At 37.1% G+C, this 24,854-nt stretch overlaps 1 protein-coding gene across 3 annotated transcripts; it reads left to right on the top strand.

The window, feature by feature from the left end:
- The first annotated feature begins 441 nt into the window (after positions 1-441).
- On the top strand, positions 442-24,303 carry ppp2r3b (protein phosphatase 2, regulatory subunit B'', beta). 3 transcript variants are annotated; one of them, XM_067409517.1, is made up of 14 exons: positions 442-500; positions 1,449-1,848; positions 16,858-17,046; positions 17,539-17,642; positions 18,290-18,392; positions 19,255-19,329; positions 19,556-19,642; positions 20,011-20,167; positions 20,566-20,614; positions 20,733-20,822; positions 21,745-21,920; positions 22,093-22,211; positions 22,309-22,415; positions 23,458-24,303. In XM_067409517.1, exons 2-14 carry the CDS (start codon positions 1,501-1,503, stop codon positions 23,597-23,599), a joined length of 1,746 nt encoding a protein of 581 aa, XP_067265618.1. In that variant the 5' UTR covers positions 442-500; positions 1,449-1,500; the 3' UTR covers positions 23,600-24,303. The 3 variants fall into 3 exon arrangements, with proteins under 3 accessions (XP_067265618.1, XP_067265619.1, XP_067265620.1); XM_067409518.1 differs by lacking the exon at positions 23,458-24,303 and having other exon boundaries at positions 22,309-22,419; XM_067409519.1 differs by lacking the exons at positions 442-500; positions 1,449-1,848 and adding an exon at positions 12,223-12,577.
- Positions 24,304-24,854: the final 551 nt, after the last annotated feature.

Below are 24,854 nucleotides of genomic sequence, written 5' to 3'. Positions count from 1 at the left end.
AATGTTCGAAGTATGTGTAAAAATCATAGTATCGTTGAAAAGAGCTATTTTCTCCTCATATACAAATCTTTAACATTTGCTGGTGGTGGAAAAACATGAGAACTGAGCATCTAGCTAAATTAAAATAGTTCCAGAGCATTAGTGAAAATTATCTATTTTTCGTTTAAAATAGAGATTTAGACACATTTAGACAGAAATCTTTCCTTTTAGACAATGATTCATTTGGAGTCGAACAAGACTAGAAAACGTTCGATTCAGCCAGTGACTCGTAGCATTCAACTCTTTACACTTTCAAACGGCAACTCACAGGATTCGAACGCTTTCTTCTTGCGAATCGGTTTGATTGATTCTTTAAAAGAACCACTTCAAACGAACGAGTCGTTCCCGTATGGACACTACTCTCGCGATATAAACTTTTCCCGGTTACCTGAAGAAACGAGAGTTTGATTCAAAGTGTTTGAATGAACGATAACAACCAAAACTCGTCCTAATAACAGCAGGTATAGTAATGCAAACTAGTTACATTTTATCCTGTACTGTTTACCGATTAAAAATAGGTTTCTTTAGCTTTGTTGTGGAGTACTGGCAGTGTTTATGTAATTATTTACCCGTTATCCGTTAGCTGTGGACGTATATGCTGCGCGTAGTCAGCTAGCAACCGCAATAAACCAGCCTATTTCTGTCATATTTTAGCTATGGTTCTGTTTAAACCATAGACTGTGGGTTTAAACACGTTCTTCTGGCTTATGTGTGGAACTGTGAGGAAAAATAAAGTGAACTTAATGAGATATTTATGGTGTGTTCTCCAGTTTCGTCCTCCGCGGCGGGATGTTTAGTAACCATAGTTGACGCCTCAGTATCATAGCAACTGCATTTATTAATACTGTTAAACCATAAGAGAGTAAATACGAAATCTGTAAAAACCCGTTCGCCATCGAGTTTTGTAGTATTTTTGACACTGGAAACGAATACCAAGTTACCACAGTAAAAGTGATTATAAAGATTAGCAGAACCTTTAATTACCATGGTATTTTTTGTAAAGGGTAAATTGATGGAAGCTTCTTGGTAGTGAGGAGTGAAGATTAGCAAACATTTGTTTGTGCTGTGTGTTTATATTCTGTTTAGTTTGTACGACGGATGTAAAATAAAGAATTAAAAAAATTTCAGCAAATTATTTTTCTGCTAAAACTTGTGCATAGTGTGCGGAAACTATTTCTGTGTGTTAGAATCTTTTTTATGTTTTTCAATAACACTATGTCTTATTTTCGTAAACAACTTTCTTAGACATAATGGCATACAATAGTTGTTAAATACATTAAAAACTTAAAAGAATAATTTACAAGACAAAGATACATATATGAATCAGTCATTTGCGAAGTGCTTAGTGCACGTTCAAACGTCTACATTTGGCAAAGGAGTTTAATGATCTTTTCTGCTTTATTCTTTAGGTCATTTTTATCTTTTTTGCATAGGATATTGGCTGCATGAAACTAACAAGAAATGGCATCACCACAAACACTTCAGCCTGTCCTGAAGATGAAGGTTGACGAGCTCTTCCTGTTTTGGTTAAGTGAGCCGAGTACTCAGGCGATGCTAAAAGACTACCTCAACAAAATCAAGAATGGGGAGGAAATAGATCTAAGTCATGGTGATTTTAAGAGTTCAAGCACTTTATTAACAGAAAACAACAACAACATTGCATCAAAGACTAATGTGACAGACAGAATGACTGCGGCCCTTGGTGCTCCATACAGCCCTCCTTCCGCCACACTGCCATCTGCGAGTGGCAGCAATAACAGAGCAGGAGTGAATGCAAGGGCCTTGCGACGCTCTGTCAGCACTAAGAAGGTAAAGCACCTGTGCATTCTCATTACCCCTGATCTATCACCTTGCAGACTGTTGTATCCAGGCCCAATCAGTCTAAAGAAATTTGTATTCTACCTATTTTCATACGTGGGACAGTCTCAAATCCATCAGTCCCTCATAACACAAATACAAACATAACCCAGTTCATTTTATTTTTCAAATAGTTAGCATTTCAACACATTTTTACATATGTTAATATAGAAACCACTGAGTTGAAAATGATTGTCTAGCACATACAGCCTGTTTTGTTTAGTAGAAATTTCAAGAAATGTCATTTATGATCAGATGGTGCGACATGTCCGTTTTATTAACAGCCACTTAGAGAGGGTTAAACTACTTTTTCCTGGTTTAGCCACAAGAGGATGCTGAATGGCTTTTGCAGCTCTCGGTCAGTGCATGTATGGCTCCTGCTCTGGTCAGATGAGCTCTGTGAACTCTGCATGTCTTTTGTGTGAAGAAATCCTGTTCACGTGTTCAACCTTGGCCAGAGGTGGGCAAATCTCAATGCTGTCAATCCCTGGAATGGGAATAATGTCTGTCATCATGAGCTGTCCAGTGATGCTGGTGGACTTTGCTGCTGAGGTTTCAGAGCTCATAAATTGGATTATGCGGGGCTATCTTTAATTAAAGCAATGCCTCCATGATACTTCCTGCTGTCAGTATCAGATCAATGTGTCATTTAAATTCACACCTCTCTTATTGGCTCAATAAGAGGAAGATGATATCAAGAATACATATTCATAAGTAGTATCAATGCACCTGTGGGAATTAAAAAGATTGAGATAAAATTAGCTTCTGCTGTGAAATGCAAGAAGAATTTGTTGTGCTGTGTCCGCATTACAGGGATGACTACATTTTCTGACATCTTGTCTGGTTTGTGTCTTAGAAAAAAGTCACACATTTGTTCAAAGTTTGAGGGAAAATAATATAGTAAAATGTGAAAGTAGAAACTGCAAAATAAAGTTGCTTTTTTAGGAAAGACATCTGTTTGCAGTGAATGTAAATCATGGGTAAGGGACGATATCTGACCGGTGTGATACTTTATTGTGAAATGCTAAGCAGATGTGTGTGGAGGCTTTGATTTCTATGTCCAGTTATTCTCACATGCTTTGGTAATCCTTCGTGCTGATGGAACAACTGTTGGGTATTTTGTGTTTTCTGGCATGGTACAATCAACATGTGCCCACAACTTGTCACAATGTATTATAGAGATTTTGATCCCATATGTTCTATTCTGAAAGGCTAAAGGATTTCCAGAATACAAACACATCTCTAAAGTATTAGTTAAAAATTCAATTAACGTCATTCTGATGCTCATCGGAGCAACTGTTCCAGCATTGACACAGGACACCAGTAAAGATAGCCTTGGTTCCTCTGTGCAGGAATTAACTACTGGGAATTTGGCTTACACTTCATAGGCAGTTTACATATTTGTCCATGGTGTAATAAAAGCAAGTATGCGTAAACTCAGTCAGATGCTGTTAATGGTCAGAATAATTTGATGTCTGTCGTGCCTGGCTCCCGGTTGCAAGGTGAGAGGTCATTAAGGCATGTTGCTTGGAAAAATATAAGATAATTAAAGAATTAACTGATATGTGTTATGTTTGTTATTTATGTTCATGTCAAAGGTAGAGAATGTGCCTGCTTGGTGAGACATTTCTTCTCAATTTAGACCAATTTTATGTCTTTTAATTCTATATTTTAATTTTCTAAATTTAATATACAAAAAATATTTAAATACTAAATGGACAGTTCAGTATTTAACAACAGAGCCCCACCGATATGTGTTTTTGGGTGCCGATACAGATATTAGGGAGCAAAAAAGTCTGTTAACGATATATCGGCCGTTATTCTTTATGTGTATATTAAAGGGATGCAACAGTTCAAATTACTCAGTTCGGTTTTTATCACGGTTTTGGTACGGTTCGGCGTGTGCTATGTTCAGGGAAAATAGGACAACTGTCACATAAAAATAAAGAAAATAAGAACAAATAATCAAACTGCAAGCAACAGCAAATATTTCAGGTATCTAACAGTAGTTTTCAGGTATAGAAAATGAATAAAATAATCAAATATAAAATAACTGCATATTATCTTTACTGTATAAGTTAAGTAAAGATTAATCATTATTGAAGTTACAAAAGCTATTCAGACAAGAGCAGTGAGTGATTTCTTTTGCCTTCTCCATATACCCACACTTGCGGTCTTGGCCACTTGACACCTGTCCCATGTCTTAAAAATGGTGTGATCACCATTGCAGTGCAGTGCCTTTAACGCACACTAAGCGTATCCCATCATGCATTATGTTCGGGAACTCGCGTGCCTTGAAATCGTGAGATGTCAATGAAAACGTTAAAATCAAAGTTAAAGTTTCCATGGAATGCTTTTTCACAAGATTTAATAATATGGTGTATTTATAAGGTGTCCCCTGAATGTGTCTGTGAAGTTTCAGCTTAAAATGCCCTATAGATTTTTTTTTTTTATTTTTTTTCAGTTTTTTTAACTTCCTATTTTGGGGCATTATTATAAATGCGCCGATTCAGCGTGCGTCCCCTTTAAATCCTCGCACTCCCCGCCCCCAGGCTCGCAACTCTATAATACATTGCATAAACAAAGTTCACACAGCTAATATAACGCTCAAAATGGATCTTTACAAAGTGTTTGTCATGCAGCCTATCAGATCTTGTAAATGTAGTATTTATTTTGATGTTTACATTTGATTCTGAATGAGTTTGATCGTAGCCTATGTGTGGCTAACGGGTTAAAGTTACACACTGTTGGAGAGAAGTTGTGTTTATGAATTATACAGACTGCAAGTGTTTAATAATGAAAATGACGACAGCTCTTGTCTCTCTGAATACAGTAAGAAACTATGTTAACTTTAACCACATTTAACAGTACATTAGCAACATGCTAACAAAACATTTAGAAAGACAATTTACAAATATCACTAAAAATATCATGATATCATGGATCATGCCATTATTATTGCTCCATCTGCTATTTTTCGCTATTGTCCTTGCTTGCTTACCTGCATAACGTCTAATGATTCAGCTGTGCAGCTCCAGACGTTAATACTGGCTTGTGTAATGCCTTGAACATGGGCTGGCATATGCAAAATTTGGGGGCGTACATATTAATGATCCCAACTGTTGCATCACAGCCGGTGTTATGTTGAGATTCACCTGTTCTTTAGAGGTCTTTTGCAAAAATCTAATTTATATAAGAAGGAGGAAACCATGGTGTTTGAGACTCACTGTATGTCATTTCCATGTCCTGAACTCTAATTGTTTAGCTATGCCTAAGTAAATTCAATTTTCAATTCTAGGGCACCTTTAAATTAATTAGATATTACATATAATTTGGTAGTAAAACATAAAATGTTGCACATTTTATTGGTGCAAAGATGAGTAGGCTATGTGTATTTTGTGCAACATTTGCAACTGCTTTTTATCACTTAATTAGAAGCACCACAATTTTAATATTTTGTCTTCTATTAGTTACATAGCGACCACTGAACCAGTGTTGCCAAGGCAGCGGTTTTCCTGCAGAATTGGGCTACTTTTACACTGTTGCCTGAGGTTGTTTTTCATGTCTGCGGGTTGAATTGACCCAAAATAAAATGATATTTATTCTCTCTAGAATGTGAATTTTACCAGGGGAGCCCTGGTAAAGTGGTCACAAGTGGTCAAGTGCAAAGACTGCAACTGTGGGTATTTGGACAGGGCATTTGTCATTTCTGGTTTGATTTACATTAACAAAACACAGACATCAGGAATATTAGGATTCTTTCCCTTTAAGGCATAATGCACGATCCAGTACATATACTGTTACACATGCATTGTATTTCTTGACTGTTATAGGGTTGTGCCGATGGACGATATCATCGTCCATCGTGATGGCTGACCGACATCACGATGGAGAGACACCATCGTGATGCCACGCCCCCGCCCCTTTTATTCCCCTCACGTGCAACCTATTGGAAAGCCCGGATGAGTCATTAGTTGGGAAATAAAATAACCCTTTCCCACGTAAGTTTAAAATGTTCTGGCTGACCCCCCAGCGTGAGTTTTACAAGGCGACCGTTATTTAGAACGTATCGCTTTATGGTTTCCATGGTGACGCGTCATTGCTTGTCATGTCACACACCGCAGCGCTGTATGACTGATGATCTGCTTTTATTTTCAGTTTTCCTTTTTTATTCAAAATATTCACTAATTTAACTATAACATGAAATATCTGATATTCCGATTGTCAAATATGTGAAAGTGGATGTGTTTTGCTGTTTAAACAACTTTATAATGATTGCGTTAGTTGAGCTATACATGTTATGGGCGTCGCCATGTTAGTTTGTGCCGCAGGTTCTGTTTGATTCACAACATCTTATATGTATTTAAACATCCGAAACCTAAAATAAACAACATGTGGTTGAAAACACTGCATATTTGTGATATATATGAAAAGTGCTGCGCGCGTCCATCTCTGGTTTAGAGATGGACGCGCACATTTGAATTTGGCAATTAATCATGTGATGCACTGCACTGAACGTTCTAATCACACCGGTGTGATCGTACGTGTCAAAGGGATAAATAAAGTAAAATAATGAATAATAATTATATAATAACGAAAAATTGAAATCCGCTTTAGATGAGCGCACACTCAAATCTTCTCACAGCGTGCGCGTATTCTCTTTCGCGTCTTGCTCATGAATGTTTAAATTAGCAAACCTTAAATGAGTTTAGTTTAAACACAGATAGCAACTTGTGCTGTTTATATCTCACCTGCACTCACACGCTATCAACACCCGGGTGATGACGGCTTAAATTACTGAGCATATTCGAACAAATAGCACTCGCATTGAACCAAGTTTACAAAGAGTGACTGTTTTGTCCATGCTTTTTGAAAATCGCTGTTCTAACGTATTGGGAAGCCAGAATGCGTATTCAACTGAACCATTCATTAGCTGAATTCTCTCTTAGACGTTGCCATTTTCAACAAACCATTTTATAGACACGTCATCAGATTTGAGATGAACCATGGTGCTGGTGCGTGCCGAAAATGTTCATATCAGTGGCATATCTTTGGTATATATGCTGATGCAGATATATCTGCAACAAGCTCATATCGGCTGATAAAATCTGCAGACTAAAAAGATCCAGTTTTGTCATAAGTGTTGATTCTAATCAAGTTGTGTATCAGAATTCAAGAGCATTTTGTGCTTCTTGGTGGACATCTCTGCCTTGATGAAGTCTCGTTTTGGTTCTTCTCCCTCTATTTATGTTCAAATTGTATGTAGCTGCAAAGGGATTTTGATTTGTTGGTTCTATTTAGAAGTTTAGTTTGATTTTTGCTAGCAGTTTATAGCCTCCTATCTGAAGTTATCACATAGTGTTTATATTTTTCTCCCCTCCAGCACTTGAATCGTAGCATGTTTGTTAGCGCTCCCCACTTTTGCCTTGCTGGTCATCCTCTCTTTAACCACTTGGCTCTACTGACTGGACACAGAGCTTTGTTTGGAAATTGGCACTGGCGGCACGGACAGCTGCCACCTCTTGTTCAGGCAGATCTTTTTCTCGTTCTGTTAGTACCAGCTTACTCTGACAGTGGAGAGTTGTTTTACGTGTAGCACAAACACTGAGCCAAATGGAGGGGAAAGTGCTGTTAGGAGAAAACTTTCCAATAGACCCAAATGACAAACAAAAATATTGACAAGTTCACCAATGAGTTTACTTTGGCACTTTGTTGTTTTTCCATATTTTTTAGTTGACTGATGAGCAAAGTACAACAAAAGCAGTTAGTGAGAAAATTAAGCTTATCAAATGTGTGCAGTATCCTGCCATCGGATGACAACAGGAACTGTTTATACTCGAATGAGTGGAAGAATGTGGACTTGATGATCTGACATCTAAAAATACTTATTTAAGCCAGGCAGGGCTTTATTTTCACACCACTTTGTTTGTTAGATGCTCTGGCTCCAAGCCTTCAGTGCATATTCATTCACTTTTATGGCAGATCATTTGTCACTAAAGTCTGCTTTTATTAATCCAATTAGTTTCTATATGTGCATAAGAAAAGGATTTTCAGATGCACAATGCCCAGCCTCAGAGGCTGAGTTTCTTTGGATCAACACAGTTAGAAGGAATTGATGTAATTGCAGTCAGTCTGGGAACGGATGTTTGTTAAAGGAATAAAGATACATTTGTTTCTTGGGGTTGCCCAAACAGAGCATGTTGGGTCTTTTAATAGTCCTCAACTGCTTCAGCCATCATTCTTTGAATTCAATACTTCCACGCTGTGCTACTAACTAAGACTTGTCATCTATAATAAGCCACAGAATGGCTGGAAGCTGTAGCCTTGGAAAGCAAAATAAACAAAACATAGGCAGTAATACATGTGTAGAATTTCTTTGCATTTCAAGGAGGGCCAATTCAGACTTTGTGTTCTGCAGTTTTGCTTTACAGGATTTAAATTGACTTGGGGATGTAGATGGTAACCTAGATGCTAATTTATTTATTTGACTATTTGTTAAATATGGTTTTGAGTATTTAGTGTATGTAGACCAAGTTACGTATGTAAACATGAGTGCTATAACACGTAAAACCACTGTCTAAATGTGGGACTATTTAATCCATAAAGACAACTTAGACTGGTTCTGTTTGGAAAAAAAAATAAACTACTTTAAATTTAGCAGTACAGTGTTTTTCCATGCTCAGAAATGCATTTATCTTTGTGGTGATCCATATACTTGATTTTGGTTGATTATTAGAGTAGCACCAATGTATCTGCCATTAATCGGTATCGGCCAATGAAAGCAATTATTTTTACTATCGGCCATTGGCTGATTGTTTAAAAACCAGCCGATGATCAGGGCCGACTACATCCTGTCAATCAAAAGGGGGTGGGAAAATGTGTCAGACTTCAACTCATACTGTATGTGAAGAAAATCGCTTGTTGAATTTAGGGTAAGTTAATGCGACTAACGCATGAATAGTTAAAAAAAAAAAAAACATAAAAGCAGGCTCTATTTGACCCTATGAATCAACTGTAGTTCAAGACAGGGTTGCTAGGGGCCTGATGTATAAACGTTGCGTACACAAATGGGCATAGAAATGTACAAACTCAATTTTTCCATACATATATGGGGATTTATAAAAAAATAAACTTGGCATAAATATGTGCGCACTGTACCGACACTCTAGACCGTGTGAACATGCACTTTTACTGGAGTGAGCGAAGTAATGAAGTAAACAAAGATTTAAACTGTTTCTGATTTAAAATGATTTAAGCTGCTGAGACGCACTCCACACATGTAAAATAGTGCAACACTTTGTATGAAACACAAAGCACGTCAGACGTTATGCATTCCCAAATGCACATTATTGGAAAACCAAACAAACAGCACACGCAGAGATCTAGTTCTTGCAAAGCTTCTATGAATGGAGCCGCGCTGAGACATCGCGCTTCACCCTCAGCGCATATTTATTTAATAGAATTGCCTTTGTGATTTCACGATAGCATTATGCCATTTAAATGGTTTTAATACATCGTGCAGCCTTAGAAACAGGTCTAATAATGCAGCTCATGGATTCTTGTCCGTAGAATGCACCGCTTCTGGTATTTTGCCTGTTACTCGACTCGGGCAAATTGCAATCGAGGATTTTCAAAAATTGAGTACTTGAATTGCATCAAGGAATTGTGACAGCCCTTTTATTTTTAAAATGTTTTGTCAGTGACACGCTGAGTCCGACAATTATTTACACTGCAAAAAATAAGGCCTATCTGTTTCCATTAAAAAATATAAACATCCTAAAATATGTTTACCTTATAGGCAATAGAAGCATTTAAAGCAATTAAAAATAATATTTGGCCAGTGGAAAAGATGGAGAATAACTCTTCTCTGAAAACATTTCTTTCTTTGAAATGTAATTTATACAATTTTGAATTATTTATTCTAAAACAAGGCACGGATACTGAATGATTTTTAGCAATATAATGTCATGTACCATTAAACATGGTGTCATGTTAATGGGAATATGCATGGAAATTCTATGCAGATTTGGGATGGGCATTTTTCCAAAATATTGTATTCGAATATTTGGGCTCGTAAAAAAACGAATATTCAAATATTTGTTTATTTAAATGATGTTAAATGAGAAGGACGTTATTGTTTTATGTTCATCAAGATTTTGTAACCATTTCTGAACAAGCTTACGATTAGGCAATACACAACAAGCTTACATTATATCTTAAGGTTTTCTTTTAGTTCAAAGCATTAAACATTGTGTAAATAGAAAATATTAAGAACAAAAGCATTTAAGCTCAAGCAGCGCGAACGGGAAGAACGCTTATAAAGCAGACAGCACCAGTTATTGTACAAAACGTAACGTACATAATACCCTTGAGTCAGTATATGGTTATCGTGTTTATATTTTTTCACATGTTCATGTTGAGAAAAACAATAATATCCACATGCTCGGGTGAGAAAACGAGCTGCGCTGACAGACGTTGCAGAGACAAAGTTAACAATAATACATAACGGTATGCTAAGCTAAGTTTCTAACAGCAGCACTTTCGTAAATATATCTCCCTCGACGAAACTTAAAGGAAATATGTCTCAAAATCATTTTGCTATCAGATAAGTTATCATATCGGCTCACTCTGGGATAATTTACAGCTGAGCTTACCTGTCGTGAATGCAGTGATGGACAGCTGTCTTTCCTCTCTGGTGTTTAGATTTCATGTGCTTTCTCATTATTGTGTTGATATTATGATAACCCAGTTTCATTAATTCATTTGATCAAAAGTAATTCCATTTTGTAAGATCATTTTCATCCAAATATTTCCAAACTGCGCTAGGCAGACAACAATATTATGTGACGATCAAATAAAATAAACTTGTTAAACACGCTCCACAGCGCCATCCAGTGCATTTAGTTATAACTGCGAGTTTTAGTGCTTAGGATTTATCATGGATTCACTGCATTTACAGCCAGCAAAGCAACATAGTAAAATTCGAATAGTATTTTTATTTTTCGAATATTAATTACAGGTCGAATATTCGACTATTTGTGCACACCCCTAATGCAGATGATGTTATGCATAGTAACACTAGGCGTTGTAAGCTCCATATATGGTTATTTCGGGGTGGAGATGCATGTACGCACAATCTTCCACTGACTGGGTTTTATAAAGGGAATTTTACGAATGTTCTTCTGGAAAGTTGTATACATGAGGCCAATAATTGCAGAGCTTTGTGCTTTGTTACTTCTGATAAGAAACAAAGTCTCAGCTTTCAAATTCTGTCCACTTGATCATGAAATTCAGTACAAATTCAGTAAAATACAGTACAACTGCTATTGCTAATTGCCAAATTGCTAATCGTAATCGCTTTTTTATTCACACGCTCCTAAATACATTGTACAGTTAAATGCTTACAATGTCGAGCCTGAGTGCTAGGCTTGCTATGATAGTCTGTATTACTGGTGTTACCAGTGTTCAGCCGCAACACTGGTTACATCACTTGCCCACCGCGGCACCACCCACGATGGCAGTAGATTTGGTTTCAAAGTGAAATATAAAAGCGCCTATTTAAGTGAGTTTGCCATTTTACTGTTTTGTTGTTGTCATAAAGAATAATAATGAACCCAACATTAAAGCAATTGCCACCCCCGAAATGCCACTAATTCAAAAGTGATAATAGTCCATGTCCGCTGGTGCAGAGCAAACGTGTTCTGTCCATAGGAATTTATTGAAAATGCTCGCTCTGCACCAGTGGACGGAGTGCATTTGATTTTAAGGCTTAACAAAATGGATGATTCACACAAAATTTTAAGTTCCAGACCTGTATGACTTTCTTCTGGGGTATACAAATTATATTCTGAAGAACATTGGGAACCAAACAATGTCTGTGCCCACTGTTTAAAAAAAAAACAAAACACTGAGATATTTCTCAAAGTAAAATATGTTCCACAGAAGGAAGTCACACAGCTTTGAAACAAAATGCGAATGAGTAAATGATGACAGAATTTTCATCTTTTTAACATCTGATTAATAATGGTCGATGTTGTGAAAAGAAAAAATCTCTGGTTTGCTTTTGTAGATGTAAAGTGTACTGATCTATCAAAATGTTGCATCCTTCTGCAGTTTATCAGTATTGTTCTTGGCTGCTGCAGTGTCTCCCAAATACAGAATCACAGGGTTCCAAGTGAACAGGTTTGTGTCTTTTACATAACCTCTATGAGAGCTGTGGAATGCACACTGAAAAGGGCAGATCCACCCCCCCTCCCTCCACCTCCACCGCTCTCACACAAACACCCTCGTCCTATCTATCTACAGTGGCTTTCCTGGATAGGACTGTGACCTCTGCCAGCCACTATTGGATGTGTGGAGCAACAGGCAGGGCTGTGATTCAGGCTACTGCACGGCTGAGGATAGCAGCTGCCGCTCACCATTAAGTGAGCTGGTGCTTTGATAAAGACAGGCAGAGGAGTGTCCTGTGGCGGGACAGTCACTGAGCAAGATTATCCTGACCCCAGAGTGCGTATTGTCTGCCACCCTGGCTCCATTAGCTGACAGCAGCATGAGAATGAAGGAGATCTCTTTACGGCAGGACCCTGACCTGAGGAAGGAGTTGGCGCTGCTGGCTCGCGGCTGCGACTTTGTGCTGCCCTCTCGCTTTAAGAAGAGGCTCAAAGCCTTCCAGCAAGGACAGGCAGGTTGTCTTATATGTTCTGTGTGAAACCATAAAACTGCTTTTGTTTGCTTTTTGCTGGCTGTCAGTCTCGGTGACAATGTGGTTTGATGGTAGCGTTCATTAGATTGTGATTATAGCTGTGGCATTGAGCAAAATTGTACATTTTTAAAATAACTTACAGAGGGTTATAACTTATAGAAGAACTGAACTAGAGGGTTAACAGCGGTGGTAGAGCATCCATATGTTTAGGATTGAACAGGAGGCTCTGTCTGCCTTGTGCTGGAAGATGGTCATCGCCTTTTATAGACATGGCTGACACTGACTAGAGAAGGCTAGATTAAATGCATTCATCTCTCACAGTGGGTTACACTGAGCAGAATCCCCTGCATGCCACACCAGAAAGAGACTTTCCAAATGCGTTAAGCTTCCAAACTTCCATATAGGGTACTATAATTTGGTGTTTTTAAAAGCAAAAACTTAGTTTGTTGCATAAAGGTTGTCACTGCTTTTACTGATTAGTAGCAGTGGTTTACTGCTGAACATGCGTTGTGGATGTCTCTAGAATGAGATGAGGTAGTGTAATGGCTAATCTATCGCTAGAGACTAAAGCAAGAAGTAAGCAGTCAAGATTATTACATGACACCCAAGCTTATCAGATATCTTAGTCATCAGATTTTTTTTTTTTATTTAAAAAGTTCCTGAAGGTGTTGTTCACTGAGGAAAAAATATGGCCGTGTCCATGTCATGTTTTTATTGCTGCACAAAGTAGGACTGCACAGTTGATGACAATTAAAGTTGCGATATGGACTTTATGATTTATTAAATGACAAAAATCTGCGTTCTTTGGAATCAATTTTATAATTGTATAAATTGTATATTAAAATTAAAATGTATATTTATTATACAAATATTTAGAATAAAAATGGTATGCTTGATGACTATACAATGTTTTCTTAATTGACTATACAATATCTTTTTTTTTTAATTGCATAATTCACAATACTTCATGGAATGAGTAGTTGAAAATAATTAAATTACACAGTCTTGTAAAATTTGGCTTGTTCTGTTTTTCAAAAAAAAATTGCTTTGTTTAAAATTATCAATCAGGGTTCCTACGCATTTTGGAAAAGTATGGATTGAATTTTATTTGAGTAGTCAAATAAAAGTCAAATAATGCGAGTGGATGGGAACTTCTACTATAAGAGTAAATAAAACTTGCATAGACAAGTCCAAATTAAACCCTGTGGCTCGTGACGACACATTGATGTCCTAAGACACGAAATGATTGGTTTTTACAATAAACTGAACAGTATTTATATTTTTTTTTTTTAACTCTAATACACCACTATGTCCAACTGTGTTCAGCACTCGTTTAGTAAGTTCTGATCGCGCTCTGACAATGGCAGTGATGTCTCGCGCATACTTCAATGAGTGCTAGACATTACTTCCGTTGTCAGAGCACGATTAGACCTCACTAAGTGAGTGCTGAATGCAGTTGGACATAGCGGTGTATTAGAGGTAAAAAATGATATAAATACTGTTCGGTATATCGTAAAAACCAATCATTTCGTGTTTTAGGACATCAATGTGTCATCACGAGTCGCAGGGTTTAATTTGGACTTGTCTATGCAAGTTTTATTTACTCTTATAGTAAAAGTTCCCATCCAGTCGTATTATTTGACTGACAGACGGCAAAGGTGGGCGTTAAAAATCATCATTTGTGTTCTACTGAAGACACAAAGTCACCTACATCTTGGATGTGCTGGGGGTAAGCTGATAAACATCACATTTTCATTTTTAGGTGAACTATCCCTTTAAGTATGGAAAAATATTTCTGTTTCAAGACTCTTGCCCCATTCAGTTTTCTAAAATATAAAACTAAGAATTTCTGGACATGTACAAAAATTCGCCCCTATTGGGAATCTATTTTAACAGAAATGGAGAAAAATGTTGGATTACAAAATACCGAATGATCCACAGACTCTGTATTTAGGCCTGTTAACTAAAGATGTTATTAGAGGGGAAGACATTTACCTATTCAAAGTGATGCTGATAACAAGTAAGGAAGTTATAATGAGGAATTGGTTGAAAAGCGAGCCTTTGAGTCTGGACCAATGGAGGAATATCATGGATGAAATCTTTGCAATGGAAAAAATGACTCATGACCTGAGATTGGAAGCACATAAATGTAAACTACGATGGTGGAAATGGACCTGTTATGTAACTCACTCAAATGTATGAAACGAATGGGAGATTTGTATTTGTAGTACCTTACCAGTTGTTTTTTATTTTTTATTTTTTTGTGAAAATGAAAAAATGCAAAAAAAACAAAAAAAAAAGTTTCTGAAAATAAATTTGTCTTACAAGCAGTGTTTTCATGGTAAAAGTTTAGTGTCGAACATGACTGAATGAACTCTCTGCGCACATTTTCATTACGCAAAACTGTCTCTTTTGAAACTCACTAAACGAATGTGCTTGTGACACTCAAAACGTAAAGGAGCAAACGATCATCTAAATCAGACTGTGGTTTACTATTGGTGATTGTTCCACATCAAACCACAAACTGATGTGTCAGAGGTGAATATATGCAGGTTATAATTTAAAGCACTTTCTTGTCATAATTTAAGCACATATTATCACTTCATGAAAAATGAAACAGAGAAAATAAAATAATTACAGGTGACTCTACTATATGCCAAATATAATGCTGAAAATAATGCTGTATGTGCCATTTATGTTAAATATATAATGTGTAGGAACCCTAAATTATATATCTTGGAGATAAGAAATCTTTAATGAAGACGTTTTTGAAATCCCAGTGGAGAAAATAATTGGTTAAAATATGTATGTTGGGACCCAAGGCCACTAAAGAAGTGGGCGTTCACTGTTTCTTTCTATAGCATTAAGTGTGTTTTGTGCAGTGCAATCAAGGTCCATTTAATTACTTTTTGTCTTTTTTTGCCATGCTGAGTAAGTGAAACAAATTAAATGTGAAGGCACCAGAGCATTGTGGACTGAGAGGTTGACGGTGAATTTGGAAGGAGTGTCATTAACTTAACCTTCAATTTTTCTGCCAGAATAAATGCATGAAGGTTATAGTCATCTGCTTACATCTCACAATAATCAAATATTGCCACCTAATTCATTGCCTTGATGCACAAAATATTTGCATCCCTCAGGATAAAACCGCTGTACAGAAAAGGTCAAGTTTTCTGAAGCCTACATGTACATGTGTTTGTCTGATACAGAAACACCAAATGGGTCTTGTTCAGTGTAATGTTGCTTATTCCAGAGAGTGGCTTTGATGGAGTTTTTTTTTTGTGTGTGTGTGGAAGTTCTAGGGGGGTCAAGATCTTCACAGCTGCAGCCTGACACTCAAATAGTTGAGGTTTTAAGTTACTGTGGGAAGCTGAGCCTTTGGAAAATCAGTAATATGAGGAATTTAACCACAAGTGTTCACAAAACATTTGGGCATGAAGGACATTTTGTCATTGGACAAAGACATCATACTGTTATTGTGTACACTTGGGTCAAGTCCCCCACAATTTAAAAAAAAAAAAAAAAAAAAATGTAACTCATTTTAGAGCTTTCAAACTACCACCCAACTCTGCAGTCATTCAGCCTGTTCTGCAAATGTCAAGCCTTTTTAAACTTCTTAAGCGTTTCAGCCAGGCATTGCTTTGTCAAGCCAGCACCAACATTTAGCTCTGATTGTTGTTCCTCTTATTTTTATAAACTCTATTTTAGATTATTATTTTTGTCAGTGTAACTAATCTGTTAATCTCTGTCCAACAGTTGTTTACAAGTCTAAATATGCAATCCATCACAAGTTGTTATCAGCTGTGAAACTGTTTAAAGCTGTTCTTTCAGAAAATGCTAGCAAAATAATTGACGAAGGACAACAGGTTAGCATGGGGTATCGCACTGCAGAAAGTTTTCTGGTTTCAATTTTGTTCTTACCCAGTCAGAAGTCAGAGCTGTTCATAATTACTACAAAAGCAAGGTCCTAGGCCTTTTTCTGTCAGCAGGTAGAAGGTGTTTTTTTAATATTATTATTTATTTTCAAACCATTCGTATCCTTCATGTTTTGGGTACTACATTACGTGGAACAGGTATCCAAAAAAATATTGCAAGCCTCCTCAAAGTCATTTGCTTCTGTCAAAATTGTTTCAGATTGTGTTTTACACATATTGGCAACGTGACTTAAGCATCACTGTGAAATGCTGATTGAGGTGCAATTTTCAGAGCAACTCTCCCAAGATGAGTCTTATGGCTAATGGTTATTATTTCTGTTTCAGCAGGCACAGGCTAAGAAAGAGGAGCCCGTTACACCAGCCTTAAGTGAAAGCATTCCAAAGTTCTACTTCCCTCGAGGACAGCCCCAGGCCAACATCAACATCGACAATCTCATTTCCAAGATAGAAAAAATATTTTCTCAATTTCCTGATGAAAGAGTCACTATTAAAGACATGGGGCTAGTCGCCAAGGTAAGTGTGGTCTGTAACGTGCCACTTGTATCTGCTCAGCAAATTGTTCATTTGTGCAACTAACTTATAACTGTTTACAAGTTGGAAGGTTTTACTTTTCCTGTAGACAGTGGAAAAATATCACGACTGTTTATATGTTGAATTATTTATCCTGAGGAGAACCAGTCTAGGTAAAGACAGGATTCATGAATTTAAACAGAATGATTTATAAACATAATCTTTGCTAATTAGCCCAATTTATAGTTCCTACAGCATATTTGAAAGCTGTAGTCATAATGTCCAAGAACTTAGCAGAAGTCTCTGATTGTGCTGAATTGCATGTTTAAGAGAGAATGATTATAGTGTTGCAGAAATTACTCTTCTGTAACTTTCAGATCTCAAAACTTCCAGGCACTTAATTATTTAGATAGAAATATAACGTTCATTTTGAAATGCATGACATCTTGACCTCTTGTCACTCTATTTCTGTGTGACACTTTTGTCTCTTTGCAGGCCTGTGAGTGCCCACTCTATTGGAAAGCTCCATTGTTCCATGCTGCCGGAGGAGACAGGAGGGGATATGTGTCCGTTCACAAGTTTGTGGCAATGTGGCGAAAGTAAGACAATAGTTCTCTTCACAGTGCCCTTTCACATTAATGTCTACAGTGGTCAGTTGCTACACAAGTGTGTGAATGTCTTCTTATCAAGAGCTGAAGTGCAGTGAGCTCTCTGTGTACAATTTTGGTATGATTATTTTGTACGATGATACCGCAGTTTATTTTAGGTGTCCCTGCAGAGGTTTGTTTCTTGTTTTTTGGAGGGGAGGTGCTTTCTTGTATACACTCATTTTTCACCTCACAAGTTTTCAGCTGAGGGTCTATGAAAATCCAGCAGGTGTTCCTTGAATGGATATATGAAATTGGGGGTAAATAAATAAATATTACCTTCTATATCATTCATGTACCACATCTAAAATACATTTATGTAAATATTTGTAATGAGATCATTAGTGATTATTAGAGTACCTGGCTGAGCATCTGGGTGGTGGGTCCCTGAGTCTGTAAAGGTAAAAAAAAAAAAAACTTGTTTTAAATCATCATTCTTCTATCATTGTACATCAGAACTGGCTGAGCGTGAATTCTGGAGCCTCATTTGTAGATTCCATTAATCCGAAGCCATATATTTGAAGTGAAGGGTTTTGGAGACCATATTGCTCTTTGAAAGGGTGAGAGGGAGCCTGAAACCATCTGTTTCCTCTCCACAGAGTGCTTCAGACCTGTCATGATGACGCATCCAAATTTCTTCACCTTCTGGCCAAGCCTGGCTGCAATTATTTGGAACAAGAGGACTTTATTCCATTCCTGCAGGTACAGAGAGCTGGACCTACCACTGAGAACACATACACAGACCGGTCAAAACACGCTGAGCATTGATGATTTCAGTTTCATATTATTTGCTCTCATTCCTTGTTTTTATATATTTGCAAAATTCCAAAAGTGACGTTAAATGTTATAAAATAATTGTTCGCAGAAGTGCATTGAGTTCAGTGATAGACATATCATTTATATTCACTGGCGGGATCGGCCATGCACGGTGGAGGAGATGAATTCTGGCATTCGCACTTTAATTTGTATTGTGTAGCTTTAGCAATTGCTTTGACCGTTTTGATGAATGAAAAAAGTATTGCTATGGAGTAGATTGGCCTGTTCCCGTCTGCTCCTTTACAGGAGTGATTTATGTGTTTTTCTATTGTTTAATTTCACATGGGAAGGGTCAAAGAGTCTCGCACCTCCCCCAAAATAAGTTGTCGTAATTTATCACCTTTTACGCATATATACCAATATTTGACTATGAAACATGCATGAGAAAAATCTTTGATTCTCTGCTGAAGAATTCAGTAGATAGGACAAGTCATTGGGCCATACATATGCAGAGAGACTGGCTGCAGCTGAGACACAATCTAAAGACTGAGCTTGGCCTTAAAGTCAGCCCTTTGTTCTTAGAAGTTTAATACCTTTAACATTTCCACACATCTTGTAACAACACATTACCTTCTGCAAGTGGACAGAATGAGTTTCCTTTTCTCTGTAATCTAATCCAGAGACTCTTTGCACATAAATGGGTTTAACATTGGGCTTTTCTTCTTCTGTAAGTAGTGTCAGTTATTATATGCAGACTTTGATGTTATATTGGAGTATGAATCATTTTTATATTTTTATTTTTTTTTAGGATGTGGTGGATTCACATACAGGTCTGGCATTTCTAAAGGAGGCTTCAGACTTTCACTCACGCTACATTACCACTGTAAGGAATACTTCCAGTTGTGTATTTTTCTAGTAATTGAAACACTTTGTATATTAAACATAGATTTGCACCATTAACTGAATCTTCAAATAACATGAATTGACTGTATATTTACACAATTATTGTTTTGGTCCACCATAAGTCTGGACAGTTGACTGATCAGCATTGCCTTGTTGAATGACTTCAGTGAACCTGATGTTCAACAAAGTGCTTCTTCTGCCAACAGGTAGTGCAAAGGATATTTTATAATGTAAACCGCTCATGGACTGGAAAAATAACATGTTCAGAACTCAGGAGAAGTAGTTTTTTACAGGTAAATTGTTGTGTGTCTATCTAGGACTGTAACAAACATTTGGCAGTTAAATGTCAAACTAACTTAAACAGGAAATATGAAAAAAATAAAATAAAAATTGTGTGAATCAACCATTCATCTAAAATATTCATGTGGACTAGGTTCCACAACACTAGCAGTGTATTAAAACACTGCTGAGCAAACACTGTTACACACTGCATTTTAAGGCTGTCTGGTTGAAGCCCCTAGTTTTAATTTTGAATGCAATATGTGACTTACAGTGTATTTATAGTGCTGAATTGTTTTTCTAAAACAATCACAATCAGGCTGGCCTAGCTATAATTTATAAAGCTTTTCTGTTGTGTAATGGTGAAAATGTTTCCCAACAGAATGTGGCATTACTGGAAGAAGAGGAAGAGATTAACCAGTTGACAGAGTTCTTCTCCTATGAACATTTTTATGTCATCTACTGTAAGTTCTGGGAACTGGACACAGATCACGACTTGTACATAGACCAGAGAGACTTGGCGCGACATAACGATCAAGGTACCCATCCACCCACTGTGCTTTTAAGACCATCACACTTTTCTGACTTGCTGTTTAACGATTGGCTGTGGGTGACGTTAAATATCCATCCCCTCCAGCAGCACTTGACTGCATGTGTTTCTGTTTGCTGCAGTATGAGTTTAGTAAATTGAATGAAGTGCGCTGATATTTTAACATTAATTTCCTGTAGCATGACGGCATGTCTGGCACTCTAATAATTTTATCTCCTTTCAGGCAGAGTCAATAACCGTTGTGTCTTTAAAATGATAAAATAAGGATATTAAATCACTGTCTTGCTGTTGCAATTTACAATATTTACAACCTTTGACAGTGAATTTTTACCCTATTTAAGCATAAAGGATAAGACTGTGATGTGATTTTTCTGCTCTCTTTGACAGCCATATCCCACCGAATGATTGAAAGATTATTCTCAGGAGCTGTAACCAGGTACTGTCTTTCATTTTTCAGACATTCTTTTTTGTTCCCTCCAAATTTTGAAAGTGTGCGTGTCATGTCGCATTGTTAAAGATATGAGCGCTGTGGTTAATTATACTCTGATGCTCAGGGACAGAAAGGTTCATAAAGAGGCCAAGATGAGCTATGCTGACTTCGTATGGTTCCTCATATCTGAGGAGGACAAAAAGACTGAGACCAGGTAACTGAAAATACTTTCATATTTGGGTGAACTAACCCTTTAAGGAAATTTATGTCATTAATTACTCACCCTCATGTCGTTCCACATCTGTTAAACCTTCTTTCATCTTCAGAACACAGGCGATTTCAAAACACTGCTTCATGAAGCTTCAAAGCTTTACGAATCTTTTGTTTCGAATCAGTGGTTCGAAGCGTGAATCAAACTGCCAAAGTCACATGAACTATTGTAGTTTCAAAACACTTATGATGTAACGAAGCCTCGTTTACTGAAATTATGTGATTTTTGGCACTCTGAACCACTGATTCGAAACAAAAGATTCATAAAGCTTTGTAAAGCTTCATGAAGTAGTGTTTTGAAATCGCCCATCACTAGATATTGTTGAATAAAGTCGCTATTTTGTTATTTTTGGCGCACAAAAAGTATTCTCGTCACTTTATAATATGAAAGTTGAACCAGTGTAGTCACATGAACTGTTTTAAATATGTCTTCAGTAGCTTTCTGGGCATTAAAAAAGGGAGTGTTGTTGCTCTTGATGCAGGCCTCACTGAGCCATCGGATTTTATCAAAAATATCTTTATTTAGTTCCTAAGATGAACAAAGGTCTTACGGGTGTGGAACGACATGAGGGTGAGTAATTAATGACATAATTTTCATTTGTGGGTGAACTAACCCTTTAAAGGGATAATTCACCCAAAAATGAAAATTCTATCATCATTTGCTCACCCTCAAGTTGTTCCAAACCTGTATGAATTCCTGTGCAGAATTTTAATTTTGGGTGAACTATCCCTTTAATTCTTTTTTATTGCTTGTAGATTTCCTAAATGATTTAGTGAGTTTTTATCAAAATGGTAGGGCTGCAATTAATAACTAAACTAGTAATTAACAATTACTTTTCTCCCAACAATGCTTGTTGCCCGTGTAGCATAGAGTACTGGTTCCGCTGTATGGATCTGGATGGGGATGGAGTTCTGTCCATGTATGAGCTTCAGTACTTCTACCAGGAACAGTGTCAGAAGCTTGAGGCCTTGGCCATTGAACCACTGCCTTTCGAAGACTGCCTGTGCCAAATGTTAGATATGGTCAAGCCAGAAATCACAGGTATTATTTGAAATGATGAATAACTTAACATCTTGGATCGAACTTCCTAGGTATTTTATCCTTTGTATGCTCATCTGCAGTCACTGAATTAGACCATATCCTCCTAGCATAAGTAAGCAAAACAGTGAAATAACTTGCAACATTTTTAACCAAGTGCTCTAATTTTTGTTAGGAAAGATAACTCTCAGGGACTTGAAGAGATGTAAGCTATCCCATATTTTCTTTGACACATTCTTCAACATTGAGAAGTACCTAGACCATGAACAGAGGGATCCCTTACTGGCTGCAAGGGTAATGAACAACAGATTATTTATATCATTTTATTGCTGTTTTGGTCGTTTGGATGCTCTAATAATATTGCTGTTCTTCGTATGTAATAATTTTATAGGATGCTGAGACAATGGGACAGGAGATTTCTGACTGGGAGAGATATGCTGCAGAGGAGTATGATAACTTGGTGGCTGAGGAAACTGCAAACGAGCAGTACAATGATGGGTAAGACTGTTTCTCACAGCCGAACTAACCACAGGCCGCATTTGTATCACTGTGTAGCATCATAGATGAACATACAGCACTCAACTTCTGCTGGAAACCACCTCTAAGTTGCATGTCTAGAGTCAGTCCTTCATCTAACAGGACTTCACCTCATGCAGCAGTTAAGTGACATTAATCAGTGAGTCAGTGATCGGAGGGCTGATGGGGTATTGTGTGATGATTTTAGGATCACCATCAACTTCTAATGGCAGGATGAGTAGATTGAAACAGGTAAGACACTGTAGGTGCAGGGTTGAGGTTCCTTCCATGTTCTCCCCCACATCTGTTCCTTGTGGGTTCCTCCACGTTTTGCTCATCAGATGTCGGACTAAAGTATGTTTTACATGCTAAAATTTCCAACAAACACTTTTCAGCATTATCAGGTGTTTCTTTTCAGTGGCTTGCATTCACAACAGTTCCTTATCCGTTTGCCCTCCAGTTGGTTGTGGAATAGTTTTTTCCATTTTCTCCATAAGTTTTGAACCAAACTCGCCAGCTCTGAGATGAATCACAGCATTATGAACTAGTCTCATAAAATAGTTTTTCTATTATTATTATTATTATTATTTTATAAAGGATTGAACTTTTCGTATTTTGAATTATATAACTGAATAAAGCAATGAAATAAGGCATTTTATTATAAGTATAAAATAGGATACCATTTTAATAATATCGCAAAATATTCAAACTGAAATAAAAGTTTGAGAGCATACATTATTTGCAGTGCTTCATGGGAGTGGGTATTCCTGGCTGAGCTCTCGCTTTAATTTCCATTTCCATAAGAAGGAATTCTGGATTTCTTTTCAAGATATTTTTTGGAGAATTTGAAATTTAAAAATTGAAAAATGAAATTGAAATCACACATTTGAAATTGTAATCTCAGAGCTCCTGGTAGGTTTGTCAATTTATGTACAAAAAACCCTTGTCATGTCTTCTTGCAGGCGTACTAAATTTTGTATAACAATTTTTTGCCTTTTTTTTTTTTTTTTTTTTTTTTCTTTAGCTATGACAATGTTCTGGACCCAGTTGATCACATTACATGTGCTTTTGACCTGCGGAACGAGAAGAGACATCTCTTTGAGATTCCCAACCCCCACAGTAACCTGGACCTGGATGAATATGAATACGAGGATGATTTTGAATGACAACAACACAAGTATAGGCCGCCATCTGGTAGTGTGTAGAACAGGATGTGGACGGATCCTGCTCTCAATACTCATGCTGCCTGGTTCTGCTAACCAAGGCTTAAGAATGTACGGATACGCTCCTTCAGCCGCTGGATGCCGGACAGCAAACCAGTGGTCTGGCGAGGCTCTGTTTAGGAAGACGGATTGTGCTGGCCCAGTCCGTCAGTCTGACATCTATGCACAACCAGGTCTAAAAAACAAATGTAGCTGCACTGTAGGTTTCGAGCAACTACACTGGAACCAAACCAGGACACTTGAAATATTGAATGTGCACTAAGTTTATAAATATCGAAGGTTTTATGCTCAGAATTGGTTTATAAGACATTCCAGAGATTCACCAAAGTGATTTCAGCTTCATTTCATGGATGGCTTATTTCTCATGGGGCTCTGTCGACATGCCTTGTGTGTTTGAGGCTCACGCTAATATGAAATAATGCAGTGATCAGACTCTGACATGTCTATGTAAGAGGTGTCTTTAAATTATAATGTATTTATATGTATTTGTAAATATTTGTTGTCTTTGCTTCGTTTGTTCAAAACTTTTAGGCTTAGTCCACTTAAATGTTTTCAACAAATCATGTTTGTCATTTCTATAGAAGTGCTTCCTAAAAACATGCTTTTATTGTAAAAATGAACTTTCTGCCTTAAGAGTTCAATAAAGTATTAAGACAGAAGTATTTCGAGCATTATCTGCAGGATGTTATTGCTGTTTAATTCAACTTTAAACAAGAAATGTGGAAGTATTGCCACATTATAGTTTTTTACAACTGCTAGTACCCATTTCTCAATACGTCACTTTTTCAAAACTTCATGCAGTTCTTCTTGCCAATTTTCAGCTCAATGTAGATCATTTCACATTCAAAATGCACTAAATAATACTTATGTCTCAAATTAACACATTCTTCTAAAACACTAGCAAAGGTTGTCACCCAACAAGCACACTTTGTCACTCGTAAGAAAAAATGACAATGGCAGACAGTATGCATAATACTAAAATGCTGAAAATAAAAAGTTAAATGATCTTTCCCTTGATCTAGAAGTCGGATATAATCTAAACCCTGCTGCAGTATCACTCTTGTGTGTTGTCATTAGCATACAGAAGAGCATCTTACCACAGACGGTCAGAACGACAAGTTTAGATTAAGAAAATGTTAAAAAAAAAAGTGCTAGACTAGTACATACAGAAAAGACACACTCCCTATTCTTTCTTTAC

Source organism: Chanodichthys erythropterus, chromosome 14, assembly GCF_024489055.1.
Source record: "Chanodichthys erythropterus isolate Z2021 chromosome 14, ASM2448905v1, whole genome shotgun sequence".
NCBI classification, from domain to species: domain Eukaryota; kingdom Metazoa; phylum Chordata; class Actinopteri; order Cypriniformes; family Xenocyprididae; genus Chanodichthys; species Chanodichthys erythropterus.
This window is presented reverse-complemented; position numbering and strand designations above follow the sequence as displayed.